Source organism: Colletotrichum destructivum, chromosome 3, assembly GCF_034447905.1.
Source record: "Colletotrichum destructivum chromosome 3, complete sequence".
In the NCBI taxonomy this organism is placed as follows: domain Eukaryota; kingdom Fungi; phylum Ascomycota; class Sordariomycetes; order Glomerellales; family Glomerellaceae; genus Colletotrichum; species Colletotrichum destructivum.
Window position 1 is genome coordinate 2,134,770 of NC_085898.1, and position 13,547 is coordinate 2,148,316.

The following is a 13,547-nucleotide window of genomic DNA, read 5'->3' on the forward strand; positions in this document are numbered from 1 at the left end:
TCCGCCGACAGCCGCGAGCTGCTTTTCCTAATGACGCTCAGACCACACGGTCGTCGGTATTCGCACGAGTCTGTCGCCCCTTCCGCCCCACCCCGATCAGCACATCACCTAGCACGGATACCACCGGTACTTGGCCTTCTATGTCCCGCACGTAAGTACCTGGGCAGGTGCTTAAATCGTAGGCAGGCAGGTACTTGTGTACCTGCGGCCTATCCATTCCCCCCTTTCACGTGAAGGAGACCAAAATCCCATCCGTCTCCGCCTCCGAACTCCGTCTCCAGGGGTGAGAGCACAAGAGAGGTTCCCCCCCCCGCCTCTCGGAGCCGAAATTCGGCTTCTGACCCGCAAGCAACCTGGCATCATCTTGTGGCAGGGGATGCCTGCGCGCACGGCCAGACTGTTCCCCTTCCTCTCTTCTCTTTTGCTTGCTCCGTCCGACCTCTAAAAAAGTCTCGCGCGTGGCCCCGTTCTTCGGCTTCTTTGCCAAAACTCCCGACCCTTGCAACATCCCCCCCTTTTGAACACATTCCACAACCGGTGAGACGAAAAGGGAGGGGGGAAAGGTACCCAGAGCCTCCTCCATCAGCCCTCAGCATTCCAGCGTACAATTGCCCGCGGCTACCTGTAGGGGCCCGGGCAGGCAATGGGGTCAGACAATTCCAACGACATCCATCTTTCGCGCACGCAATGCAAGATTGCCCCCACCCAAGTTCCAACCGACACGAACAAGCACACCGAGACCGCTGCACCGTCTCCACGGCCCGGAGCACGGCACCCACCCTCCCCTCCCAACAGGCTTGGCTTGGCCATCGCAACCAGGACAGACTAGGGTGTACTGTACCCAACCCGTGTCCGTGTCTTACCTGTCGTTCCTCGTTTTCAAACACACACATAGCCTGTAAGTACATCATGGCCTAAGCTTAGAGACCTTGTCTTAGAAGTTCGAGGGGGGGGAGGAGGGTGGAAGGTGTGAGCTATCCGAACTGGGCGAGATCGAACCATCAAATCACGTTGAGCCTCTCTTTCCAGTATGACCGTGAGCGTGAGCGAGAGGAGAGACCGGGGAGGGGAGGGGGGCAACGATGAACCACACACCCATCTTGCATTTATCACCCCCCCTTATGAATCCGTCCGTCTCCCCAGATACATACCCAGAAGCCCAGAAGCCCAGAAGCGCAACAAACAAGAGTTTTCGCACCCAAAGAGGCATAAGTTGCGGCAAATTTACCGAGACAACATGCTCTGTACTGCAATGTCGTATCTCCTTTTCGTGCAGCAATGCGAGATTGGACTCTCCACCACCGCCACCTCCACCGGTGTGGGTGAACGAGCGACCGAGTTGGTGACTTGTGCAGTGTTGCTTGCTGTGCGTTTGGTGGTCCGCCACGACGGACCGACAATCCGTCGACCGCGTTGGTCCCTCACAACGTCGGCGCCAAGATGTAAGAGACAACCAGGCCACATGTTGTGGTCAGCCAGCGCTGGCCTTGTTCATACGCTACCTACAGATGCACTAGCTAAGTAGGTAGGGTAGGATAGGTCCTGGTGGACAGCTGGACAGAGACAACCCCTGCTGGGTTGTACCACCGTGGCACCGTCAACGTCGCCGCATGCTACCGTGGCAGCTGTGGCCACCGCATACAAACATTCTCCTGAAGCATCAGCCACCAGCCTGTCTCGCTTCGCTTTGAGGAGAGTTGCATCCCGATATTTCCAGCGCACCGTTGAGGAGCCGAACCGACGCATGCCGCATGCCGCATGCCGCATACCAGTTATGCGGCCGACCTGAGACATGCAGACAGATCCCTTCCATTTCTGTAATCTTCACGATGCAAGGGAATGCCCATAGGGCAGAAAGTAAAACCGTGCACGGCGTGGATGCATCGCCCCTCTTTCTCTTTCGTCTTCGTCTCGTGTTGCCTAGCTTGCCTAGGTAGCTCTCACCATCCACAGATGGCACATGCTATGACTCTCTCTCTCTCTTGTTTCTCGCCATGCCCGCCTGCATTTGCTGTCCTGACTGATTTGTTTCCTTAAATTGATATCTTCATGTACAGGGTATATGATGTTACATGGACAAGGGGTATGAAATGCCAAACTCGGCAACCCCAATGTGTGCTTTTCCAAAACCTCACGTCTCTCCAATACACGCCCGAGAAGTTGAGGGAAATAAGCAAACAAAATGTTCAAATGCCACCCCGGACGCCGTAGATGCAGTGTAAATGGAATAAGAAAAATGACCCAGAATTCGGTGCACTGTGGGTGGGGGGTCAACTCCGTGTGTAGACAATGTCCGCGAATTTGCGAAACATCGTATCCATTGGCTCTTCCATCTGCCAGCATTTTCCTAGAGGCAGTCGCCTGCTGTCTTTTTTCTCGTCGTTGTTGATGAAAACTTTGCCGCCGGTCGAGGACCCATCGCCGGGCTTGCTGTCCTGTATAATCCTGATGGCATCCCGTCGATGCTCGAGGGCGGCTCGATGGGCTCGTGCTTCTTCCCAGATCGTACTTGCGGCGTCAACAACGGCGCTTGCGACAGCCAATCGGTCTATAAGGACTGACGCTTCCGACAAGGCGCCCTCGGCAGTTACCACGTCTGCGGCTTCCAGGATAATGTTGCTCATGAATGGTGGGGGCGCGCTCAGCGGAGTTCGCCGGGCCTGAAGCAGCACCTCCAACGCGCTCATCATGTCCAAGACTCGACTCGACTCTTCGCCTACTCGCCACAAGTATTGCAATCGGTCCGCCGGGGCTAGCCGCTCCGAAGTGCACATGTGCCGGTGAAGTTTAATCAGTCCATGATGGTGCAGGAGATGGACTGTGAGGAATGTGCTGAGAGTCCCATCCTGAGCAGCCAGTTCCATGTTGTCAGCGCTATAGGTGAATCGCTCGGGAAGGGATTCCCGCCACTTGATGAACCTCTCCCTAGTGCTATCAATAGAAGGGGCAGTATCTCTATCCAAAGGAACGCCCTGGGCGGCTCTGTATATGTTAGACATAACCTCTGCCCAAAGGCTGACTAGCTGGACAAGATAGGCCGACAACGACAATGGCGTGTCGACGAGCTTGGACGAGCTGGACGGATTTGTAGAGAAGAATGGGGCATACGACTCCTCTTGCTTTTCGAACACTTCCGCTTCACACGGTAACCGAATAAAGATATCCCTGGCGTCGAGGGTGCTTAAACGGTTCGGGAACTTGCCGTTCAGTCGTTCAAGTACGAAACATGCCCAGTACGTCCGTCTCCTGCTTTCCGCATAAGCCGCTCTGGCTAAGCCGTACGGGAACACAGTCAGATGCGCGCTGATCGATTTGTCGAGCTCCAAGTTCAGCTGCAGGCACGTAGCCATCGAGATCGCCGCACTCGACATCGCGTTTGCTTCGTCCGGGTCAGATATGGACAGATAGTAGAGGGCTAGCAAGAGCCGCGTTTGCACGAGTTGTAGACCCGAGGCAGCGCGATATTGCGCATAGCGGGCGACTTGGGCGTATTCGTGGGCGACTCTCTTGAGCCCGCCCGACAAGGCGACACCGACGGCGAGGATGCTATAGGTGAGCATCAGGTCTTCTGGAGACTTTGTATGAGCATTTCCGATCACCCAGGATTTGAACGCTGTCTCGGGCAAAAAACGAAGGGCCATGGTGCTGTCGGTGTGTACGAAGAAGGAGGAGATTACGGTGTTAATTGACTGAGGGTCGGAGACGTACGGATCTGATTGCCATGCTCGGTTCAGCACATTCTCGTGAATACGAGGAAGCTCAATTGGCTGACGGTGCTGCCAGGATATGCTTGTCTTGGCCGTCTCGCCAAAAGACATAGGTTCGTCCCTCATCGAGGAGGAAGAGTCAAAGCCGAGTCGCATCCTCTTGTGAGGCATCGAGGGCTCCGGGCTCGGTTGGCGGTACGTGGTACGAGGGGAAACAGAGGCGCTGGAATTACTACCAGGACGGCGCATGTCGCTCGGGTTGGCCGAGCCCCCCATACGCCTCATGTCTTCCGGTTCAGCAGGAGGCGTTGATGGAGACGTATTGTGGCCGCCTCGTGGTCTGTCAACCCAACTCCTAGTCAGCACAATCCGGTTGAATATGGGGAGACCAGCTCCGTACGGCCCGGTGGCCCGCATCAATACTCACGCGTTCTTGAACTTGCAGATCCGTCCAAACTTCTCGCACTGCACGCAGCGGGGATAGTCGGGGTCGCACTTGATCTTCTTCTCTCTGCAGGTGACACACGCAATCGCCAGTCTCTTTCTTGGCTTTCCAGCCTTGGTCACGCCCCAGTGGGCATTGACAGCCTCGCCGTCAATGACAGTCTTGCAGTGGCTGCCATCGTCGTAAAAGTAGCACATGCCCTCCCCTGGCACCTCGGCGGCACGGACGAACCGGGGAAGAAAGTGGGTTCCCGTCCAGATCTTGGGGCCGAGTCCATCTTTTGACGGGATCCCTTCCGAGCTCGAGGTACTGGCTTGTGCCGATGCCTGCATTAAGCTGGACCCGGACGAGGGGCGGTGGTCTCGGTAGGAGGACCCCGCGTCTCTGTTGCTGGGATACTGGTACGACATTCTGTCATGCGTGGCCCGGAGTGTAGGATGGCTCTCTCTGGAGACCAGGGCGTACTCGTGTTTTCCCGCCTCGTTGTGCATCGACCACTTACTGCTACCCAAGCCAACGTCGGATCTGGATTCCGGGCGCGGGTGTTCTGGCTCACGGTACCTTGGAGACCCAGACCCTGAGAACGAACGAGACAGCCCATGCAGCGCCTGCCTCTCATGGTCGTATCTCGCATCATAGGTACTCCGCGGTTGGGACATGGTCGGTGAAGTCTCCTGCGGAGGGAAGTACGAGGCGGCGTACGAACGATCGCCCTGAGGCTGTGGCATGCGGGGCCAGTCCAGGGGAGATGTTGCCGGGTATGTACCGGGGCGGTCGGACGATGGGGAGTGCAAAGGCCTGACTGAGGACGGGGGGCCAAACAAGCTGCTCAATGATGGTAGTTGCTGCCGAGGGGCACTCTGTGCCGAATTCTTACGGCTCGAGCCGTCATCATGACTCTTGCCAACAGTGGACATATCGGCCGTCGAGCCATGCTCGTAGTTCGACATAGGAGGAGAGAGGGGGCCGAATCTGGCGTTCCAAAGCTTTTCCACGGGAGGAGATGGTCTGGAGGAGTACGAGGATGAAGAAGGGCTAACCAGCCCGGGAGGAGAATCTGGGGCGGCCAATCGGGAATGAGGCTCCAAAGCTAGAATACCCATTGAGAAAGAGAAATGATGCCGCTGGGGGTAGAGCCGTTGGGCATTGACTGCCTGGCACACTTTCGAGTTCGACCTCCACGTTCTTGGGAGGGAATGGAGGATGGTGTGAGCACAATGTATTGCTCCAGGTGAGAATCGAGTCGGGCTGATAGCTCAGCCGTCTGGTCGCACTGCTGACTGCTATCAAGGTTGGTTGCTCTGTATAACACGGCCGGGACGTGCCGAGAGAGTATGCGACCAAGGTCCAGGAGTATAATAAGAGAGAATATCTCCCAGGTACGGCGGCGTGTGGGTCTGCTCTGGCGGTTTCGATAAATTTGCAATAAGGTTGGCTATGCTGTCTGTCCGTGCTTAAGGTGTTGTTTGCTCAAGAAGGGAAAACGTAAGAGAGTAAGAAAGGCAGAAGAAGGCGAGAACGAGCAGGATGAAGGAGACGGGTGGCTTTTGAGTAAGATAGTAGGGCAGGCGCGGAGAACGCCTCAAGGTATGCATATCCTATCCACCTCATGTATACACATGTTCATGGGAATTGTTGCCCAGTTGCCCCTCTGTCCACACTCAGGGTAGCGAGCTGCAAGTGAGATACACCGAGGGGTCAAAAGTAGACACTAAGGAACAGAACCAACAAACTGGATTGGCTTGGCTTATTAGATTGGGGGAAGGGAGACGGAAGGGGCACCGATAGAGTGCTGCAGGTGTACACGACGGGTAAGAAGTACCGTTCGTTCTAGGCGCACACACGTGCGGTGCATCTTCCATGGCCCTTGCCCGTGTCTCCGCCGTCTTTTTGGCTTGGCAAGGATGGGGGGTGAGTAGGGAGGCTAAACCAGCCTAGCGCGTCGTCGGCACCGACGGCATGGCGTGTGTGAGAAAAGCCTCGTCGAGTGGAGGAGGAGGAGGAAGAGGAGGAGGAAGAGGAGGAGAAGGAGGGAGCCAGAGCTTTCAACGTGTACCCAGGAGACACAACCCGCATTCTCTCAAGGCATTCATTAGTCGGACGGATAGGGCCTGCACTCACGTAGCAGCGTAATAAGGCACAGCGATGGTAAAACGGGGCAACTGGGTCCAGTTATGCTCGATGAGGGAATCCTGGCTGCATGCTTGCCAGGCAGGTCCAGGTGAGAGTGGATGACGGGGGGGGGGGGGGGTGAGAGGTGCATCGGAGGGGGGTTGACATGGAGAGCAAAGAAGAGAGAGAGAAGCCGCGAAGGGAGGGTAGAGGGGACGCCCGGTAGAGCAGACGCCCCTGGTCAGGGATGGCCTGAAAGCAGTAAGGAGGTCTTGGGCTGAGGATCCTTGAGGGTACGGGGGCGGGAAGGATAAGACGGGGAGACAACCAGAAGCGAAAACGTGCGAGGCATGGTCTAGGTTCGGTCAAAGGGCCAATCTCTGGCGACGACATTGTTGCCAGAGACAACGGGATGGACGGAATGAAGGTACCGATCCTTTCTTGCAGACGTCTTCAGATGAGAAAATCCGAGATAGAGTTCCTGGGGTCTTCTACAACTGTAATGTAGACGACAAAGTTTGATGCCGGATCACACTGTGGGCCGAGTGTCAAGCCCCTTCTTCTCGGCACTAGGAAGTTGAGCGAAGGCAAACATTGAAGTGTGAAGAAGAGGACACATGGAGCTGTCATTCACCAGTGGCATTGCCAAGTCCAGAGCATTGGATAAACCGGGTTTGAAGTGCTAAGGAGAAGGAGGAAGAGGAGGAGGAGGGGCAGGCGGGCGGCGGGCGAGTTCTCTTGGAGGTTCGAAGGGTGCGTAATGAGTGTCGAAAATCCCTTGCCGTGATCCACCCCAAAGCGAGCCAGATGGCGAAATGGACGTTACGAGATAGGCTCGGATTGCCAGGCGAGAAAATGAAATAACGAGAACGGTGAATGGGGTGTTGGTTCATTCCAAGACAGGCGGTTGTGGATCTCGGCGCGGGGTTGGAGCGCTGGTATCCCGTCACATCAACCCTGGGTGTCAGGGTGCAAAGCCAGCCCGTCCAATGGCGACAGGGCGGGAGGTAGACAGTTAGGGTACATGGCAGGTGGTGGATGCGACGTATCGTTGATGATCTGGGTGGTGAGTGGACTTCGGATGAAGGCGGCTTCAGCTGAAGGAGCCGGGTTCGCACTGGGCCGTGGACTCGATGTCGTCCAATCCAGCCCGTACCATACAGTAGGTAACCAGTAAAACGACCGCGGCGCCGCACACAGCACAGCGGGGCAGGGCCGTCGGCCGGCTTCCCTTCTTGCTGGCGTGCCTCGTGACCGGGGTCGTTGAGCACGATGAGGCGATGCGTGCGGCCGCCTGGTGAGAAGGAAAGAAAGGGTACATGGCCATCCAGCCAGGATGCAAGTGGCGTGTAAGTACTTACCTGCCTGTCTTGGGAGGTACCAGAAGCAGTTTTTGCAATGTTCTTGCGGGCTCCCCTGCAGCGATAGCAGAGGCTAGTAAGACGCGTCCGGCATGTCTTCATTAGGTCGATCCCATTCCCCTGGGTGCACTGCGATGGTACGGAGGGCTACGAAGATCTGGACCGAACCTGTTCAGGCCTGCAGCCGGCAGCGCGGCGTGCAGCAGATGGCAGAAGAGTGTATACCGAGAGGGCAAAAAGTCGAGCAATGGAGTTCCGCACCGAGGCTTGCCGGGTGGCCCTGCGCAAAGTCTACATTCCCGTCTCGGGTCTCGTTGTATTCGGGTGAAAGAGAGAGAGAGAGAGAGAGAGAGAGGCCCTTCTGTTGACTTCTCCGATGGCCGTAACGAAAGGCGGTAGTCGGTGGGTGGCTTTGGCCCTGCTGAGGGAGCGGGATCATCTGGTTTCCAAGAACGTTAACTTTGGTGAGAGCGGCCGAGGCGTAGGATCTGGCGAATAGTGAGGGATGGGCAGTGGTATTGTGGCATCATTTTGCCAGGACCAAGTCGAAGCCGAAGCCAATGCCTGCCGGCAGGATGCTTTGTCTTGGCGGCGGCTTTGGCAGCCTCTCAGAGTCTTGCACAGAAGATCAACTGGCACGGCTGGCCAAGACGAGACAGTTCGGAGGACTGAGAGGCGTCAATCTGGTCCGGTAACGCCCTCCACCCGTCAGCCGTCGGTGGCAGCAGTCATGGAGTTGTCGACGCTAAGCAGGGAAGAACGGAGCGAGCGTTCTGGGGCCAGTCGTTGGTCGTTGGTCGTTGGTCGTTGGTACGAATACCACGCTGTGTGCTAGGTGTTTTGTGTTTGTAACAAAAATCGTTGGTAACAGCGCCGCCTGGTTGTCCACTCTTAGCGTGGAGGGCCTTTCCGTGTGGCTGGGGGGGCGATATGTCGCCCCTCATTCTACCCCGTCGTCGGTCGTTTTCCGTGATGCCGAGTCCGAACGAGTCCGACTAGGGCCTCGGTGATTCCTCCGTCATGGGAACCGCCCGACAGAACCTCCCTCTCAGTATGAACATTGCAGCTCTTGAAACCGTACGTGGAAAGCATCACTCACCCTCCTTGGTGACTATCTTGGGCAGGCGGAAGAGTCCACAGGGAAACCCTTCGTCTAAGGAGTAAGCAGTGAATAGCCAGCCGTTGATCGACGGTGCAAGATGTAGCCAGCCGGCAAAGAGTGAGTAGGTGCCAAGATTGAGTCGAGTTGAGAACGTCACGTAGGATACCAGATGTCATAACTTTTCGCCTCCATTGTGGCGGTAGGCAGGTTGGCAAGCCTGCCTCGAGTTGGAAGCGATTGTTGTTCTTCCACAGTGTCGCAACGGACCGGGCGACGCCGCGGTCCCTCCCCGTGGTTGCGTTGCATTAAAGAGTCGGCAGACGGAGCACCTCTGGGTAATTTAAAGTGATTTGCAGGGAAGGTGCTGGTCGACAATGCAAGTGTCGTCGACGTGCACCAACGCGACCCCGTTTCCCTAGAACAAGAAGCCCCTCCATCTCCGCGCTGAGACAGGCGATGGTCCGCCCTTGATGGGGACACCGGATCCGAAAGGGGACGGATGAACTGCTGGAGACTGGACACTAGGCGTGAAGGATGTGATGCGGTGGCGTCATGGGCGGGCAGCGGGAAGACTTGTTTGTCTATGATTGCTCGTGGTTTTCGCCAACCTAGCAGAGCTGGATTGAAGCTTCCCCCGGTGTTGAATGCCCTCTCTTCAGTCTCCTCAGGTGCGAGGTTAGGTAGGTAGACAATGGGGTATCCCAGATACGTACCGAATGATGCTAGGATGGAATAAGCGAGTGACTGAAAGTACGTACCTTCCGGGCGGCTCTCCTCCAATTGAGAAGGTGGAAATCCCCCCTTTTTCCTCATCATCTGCGTTCAAAATTTTCGGTATTTTCCCCCTTGCCTTCTACACGTACTTACCTATATTCCGATATGGAAGCCAACCCATTACTCAACTAGATGACGCTTGGAAGGTTTGGGACTTCGGGCGAAGGTACCGTGTAAGGTATAGGATGTTCAAAAGGGCGAAGCCACTGCAGGTCCCTGAGGTGACATCAAACCTTAAGCATGGTGATCGAGTATAGTAAGCCTAGCAGGCGCCTATTGATGCCTGTAAGATGAGCTGCCTTTGGAATGCACATCGACACGGGCTGAGCGACAATTCCTTCAACAGCGGGCGGCTTCCATCCGAGGAAAACGTGCGCATCGCTTATGCATTGACGTACTTGACCCCGGCATTCGCTTGCTTCGTTTCCCATGAACACGACTTTCACGATGCATCGCGAGATGAATTGTCCTCCACCGTGGCGCTAGCAGCAAGTTATTCCCCGCAGATTCAAATCAAGGAGTCGAGCCATAGTGGCTTAAGTTCAATGCCCTTCACCAGGCTGGACGGGACAATGCTCGCGAACCACCTGTGTTCCAACGCTTTGCCAGCGTATGCATGCATATTACGACGTCGTCCTCCTCTCTTCTCGCCTCAATTCGCCTCGATTGCCAAGCACCGGGCCTTTTGCTTGCTATCGTACCCAAAGCCTTGTCCCTTGAAGTGGAAAGTCTTAGCTAAGCCCAGGTGAGACGTCCTTGGCCACCGGTCAACGAAACCATTGCCTCATTTGGGCTTAGACACTTTGCGGGGCTGCGCCGGTCAGCGGGTGGGTAGATATCTCTGGACCTTGCAGTCCAAAATGTATCTGTACGGATGGACGCACTAGCAACACAAGTCCAGCGCCTCTGCAGTCTGTGCAGTTGTATGTTGTCCTCATCTTGGATATAACTGGACATGCTCAGAAGGTATTCGATATTGGTAAGTTCGTCAAATTCGGTCTACAGACAGCAGGTCGGAGCTGTTATGACCTGTATCGCACGAATGCGCTCTGTGCTAAGTGTGTCTCTGGTTCGCAACTCGGGTATCGGGCCATCCATCACCCTCACCGGCTTCTTGACAAGGGTGTGCAAGGATCGCATGGCTACGGCCACCTGCGATATCTTATCTCAAGACCCTACCTAACACAGGTAAGAATCATCCTCTTCCAGGCCCACTCCCGACGAGGACCAACTGAGCACGTAATGAACAGGCGATTTGGAGGGTTCTTCTATCCGCACACTTCAACTCGGCTTTCATCCTGTTGTGTTGTGTGTCCATATCTCGTTGACGCGGTGCATATGTCACCTTCGGTGGTACAATTTCAGTAAGTAGATGTGGTTCTCATAAATGATGGGCAAGGAAGACACCTTGGCCGGGATCCGCACATGATGTGGCCTGTGCCAGCTCCGACAGGCCCAAAACTAACACCAACGCACGCATTCTCCGTAATGGGTATCCGTACACCGTATTATGGCGAAGGAGAGTGACCAAGACAGGTGGAGTGAGGTAGTAGCTGCTGAGGCTGCCAACTGCCGTTCTCCTGCCATGCTTGTTACTTGCCGGGCGTCGCTGTCTCCACATTGTCAACCGCCGTGCACCGTGCCCATACCCGTCGGATATCGCAAGGGTGATAGTCTGGGGGGGGGGGGGGGGGGGGGAGGGGTGTAATTCCTGTCTGAGTCGAGAATAAGACTGTGATGAACCAAATGAATGGACAATATATAGATATGTTGAAAGTGAGGGAATGCCTACTTCCATTCGTGGATCTCGCCGCCGTGTCTTCTCTTTGCCGACCTAGTGTGTCTACCTACCTACCTACCTACCTACCTAGGTATTCAAAAAGCGATGTCGTACAGCAACAGCGCACACTGAGCTTCTACCCCGTTGGGGGGGTGGGTGAAATGTCCCTTGTCTCGGTAGCAGCTCCCCTTCTATCCATGGACGCCCCCTTCCCTCCAAACACCCCTGTCTATCCGATGCAAAGTCCTAAAGTCGAGAGCTAGCCAGATCCCCTCTTTCGTGCTTGCTTACTTCCTTCCTTCCTCGTCAATGGAGCCGAGTGGGAAGCTGCCTCCCGGCCCTTCCCTCCTACCTTCAGGTCGAGTGCCTTCCGGTCTCACCGGCCCAGATTCCAGAATTCCGGATTTCTTCTTCAGGGATTATATCTAGTCCTTTTGGGCAGGCATGACGGGAACCTGGACGGCCCTTCCCTTTTCGATCCTACCTACCTTTCTCGCAAGGTGCCACTTTGTAAGTTGAGGCTTAGGAATCTTCAGAAAACCTTGGGTATGGGTACGGGTACCTGACTGACCTTTGGCAATGCCCGGCCTCCCAAGCTTACTCCTTCCTCCGCTGCCTCAACCAAAATCTTAAGGATCGAGACGTGCCCTGCGAAGACGAGATGTGCAGAAAAGCCACAGGGAATCCTACACGACAGTCTAAGCACCCAGCTAGTCTCTACCTACCTCGCTCACCCACTCACTAACTCACTTACTTTTGCCTCGCTAATTCTCCAGTACCTTTCCTATAAACGAAACACCCAACTATTCATTCATTATTGTTCAGAGTTGAACAGTGCGCAGGCATGAAGACATGGCTTTCCCTTCCATGACACAGCACCGCCGTGGTCCTTGCCCAATATGCGTTGTTTAATCAATTGCCGTCAGCCGCAACGCAACCTAACGGAACGCAATACGACAACGCATGGCAAGCGATCAGCAACCTTCGCAATCCCGCACTTGGCTAGAAGCATCCGCAACACCCATCACCGATCAACATTGTTGCGGCAATTTTCAACAGGCCCGGATGAACTCCCTGTACAAACAGAGGGCAGTGCACTGTACGGATAGAGATGTCCACGATGGGGGGGGGGGTTGCTTTCAGTTAAACCTACCTAATGACATGCTCGGCTCGGACCTGTGTGTGTGCCTCCCTCGACTTGGCAGGCTCCCCCAGTCAACTCGTTTCGCGAGCACAAAGGCAATAGCAGAGACATGGCGCGAGACGCCGCCCCTCACCCTAGCTGACAGCAATTCCCAAGGAGCTGGAAATGGTTGCCTGCACCTCAGGACTTACACCCTTCTTTCGGCATCGTATCCAGACACACGACAAGGTCGATTTTTTCCCTCAGTCAGGAGCGTCGAAAACAACCCTAGAACCATCCTTGGCCAAGCCACGCCGAGAAATGGACGCTGGCTTAGCCCGCAGATGCCAGGGCGCTCCAGCTGCCCAGCGATACGATGTGTATTCCCATTTCCTACGGCTCAGCAACAAGCAACCTGTCATGGATTTCCTTCCATCGCGTCCGCCCTACTCGCCTACGAGTTGCTCAAGAGTCGAGACTGCACTGCACATTGGAATCCCCTGGACGCGCTCGAATAGATGGCCTAGAGGGGCAACGACAAGGGCCCCGGGCCTTGGTCTCAACTCCCTCGACTCTTACCCGACACTGAACGAGCCCGGGATGGCAATGGCACCCACTCAGCGACCACTCTAATGAGTCCGATTCCATTCCACTCCATGCCATGTCGACACCAGCACCAGCCCCAACGCCAACGCCAACGCCAACACCAACAATCACCCACACCCCACGCCTGGGCTACGCCATGAGCACAGCAAAATGAACGAAACCCCCTTAGCCCACGTTCATCTTCGCAACTCGGTAAACTAGAGAGTCCGATCAGCCCAATCGCCTGATGAGTGCTCCATATTATATGGAGACAATCTTGATGAAGTGACATGATCCTCGCGGCGCTCAAGGCCACGGAAGGGTCTAGTGCGGGTGTTGGACAATGTTAAAGCCGGACAAGACCGGCTTCTCACCCGTGCCCGGGGCTCACTCGCACGAGATCCAATGGCCAAATCCACTGTGGACTCTGGCAGCCACGGATTGATGCTCTTCTTGACTAGCACCAGCCGGCCAATAGGCCTCTCCACCCCTTCGGCACTCGAAAAGCCGCCCAAGCGCCTCACAGAATGCCGCGACAAGTCCCGGAGATGGACCAGA

The 13,547-nt window shown here is 55.7% G+C and overlaps 1 protein-coding gene across 1 annotated transcript; it reads right to left on the reverse strand.

The window, feature by feature from the left end:
• Positions 1 to 1,876: 1,876 nt before the first annotated feature.
• On the reverse strand, positions 1,877 to 6,140 carry CDEST_04732 (uncharacterized protein). The gene is made up of 2 exons (XM_062920891.1): positions 4,135 to 6,140; positions 1,877 to 4,047 (listed from the first exon to the last, which is right to left on the reverse strand). The coding sequence occupies exons 1-2, from the start codon at positions 5,253 to 5,255 to the stop codon at positions 2,271 to 2,273; spliced, it is 2,898 nt and encodes a 965-aa protein (XP_062776942.1). The 5' UTR covers positions 5,256 to 6,140; the 3' UTR covers positions 1,877 to 2,270.
• Positions 6,141 to 13,547: the final 7,407 nt, after the last annotated feature.

Coding starts and splice junctions, on each gene's coding strand:
- CDEST_04732 (XM_062920891.1), bottom strand. CDS start 5,255: ATGGGTATTCTAGCTTTGGAGCCTCATTCCCGATTGGCCGCCCCAGAT. Junction 4,048..4,134: donor ATCTGCAAGTTCAAGAACGC/GTGAGTATTGAT, acceptor TTGGGTTGACAG/ACCACGAGGCGGCCACAATA.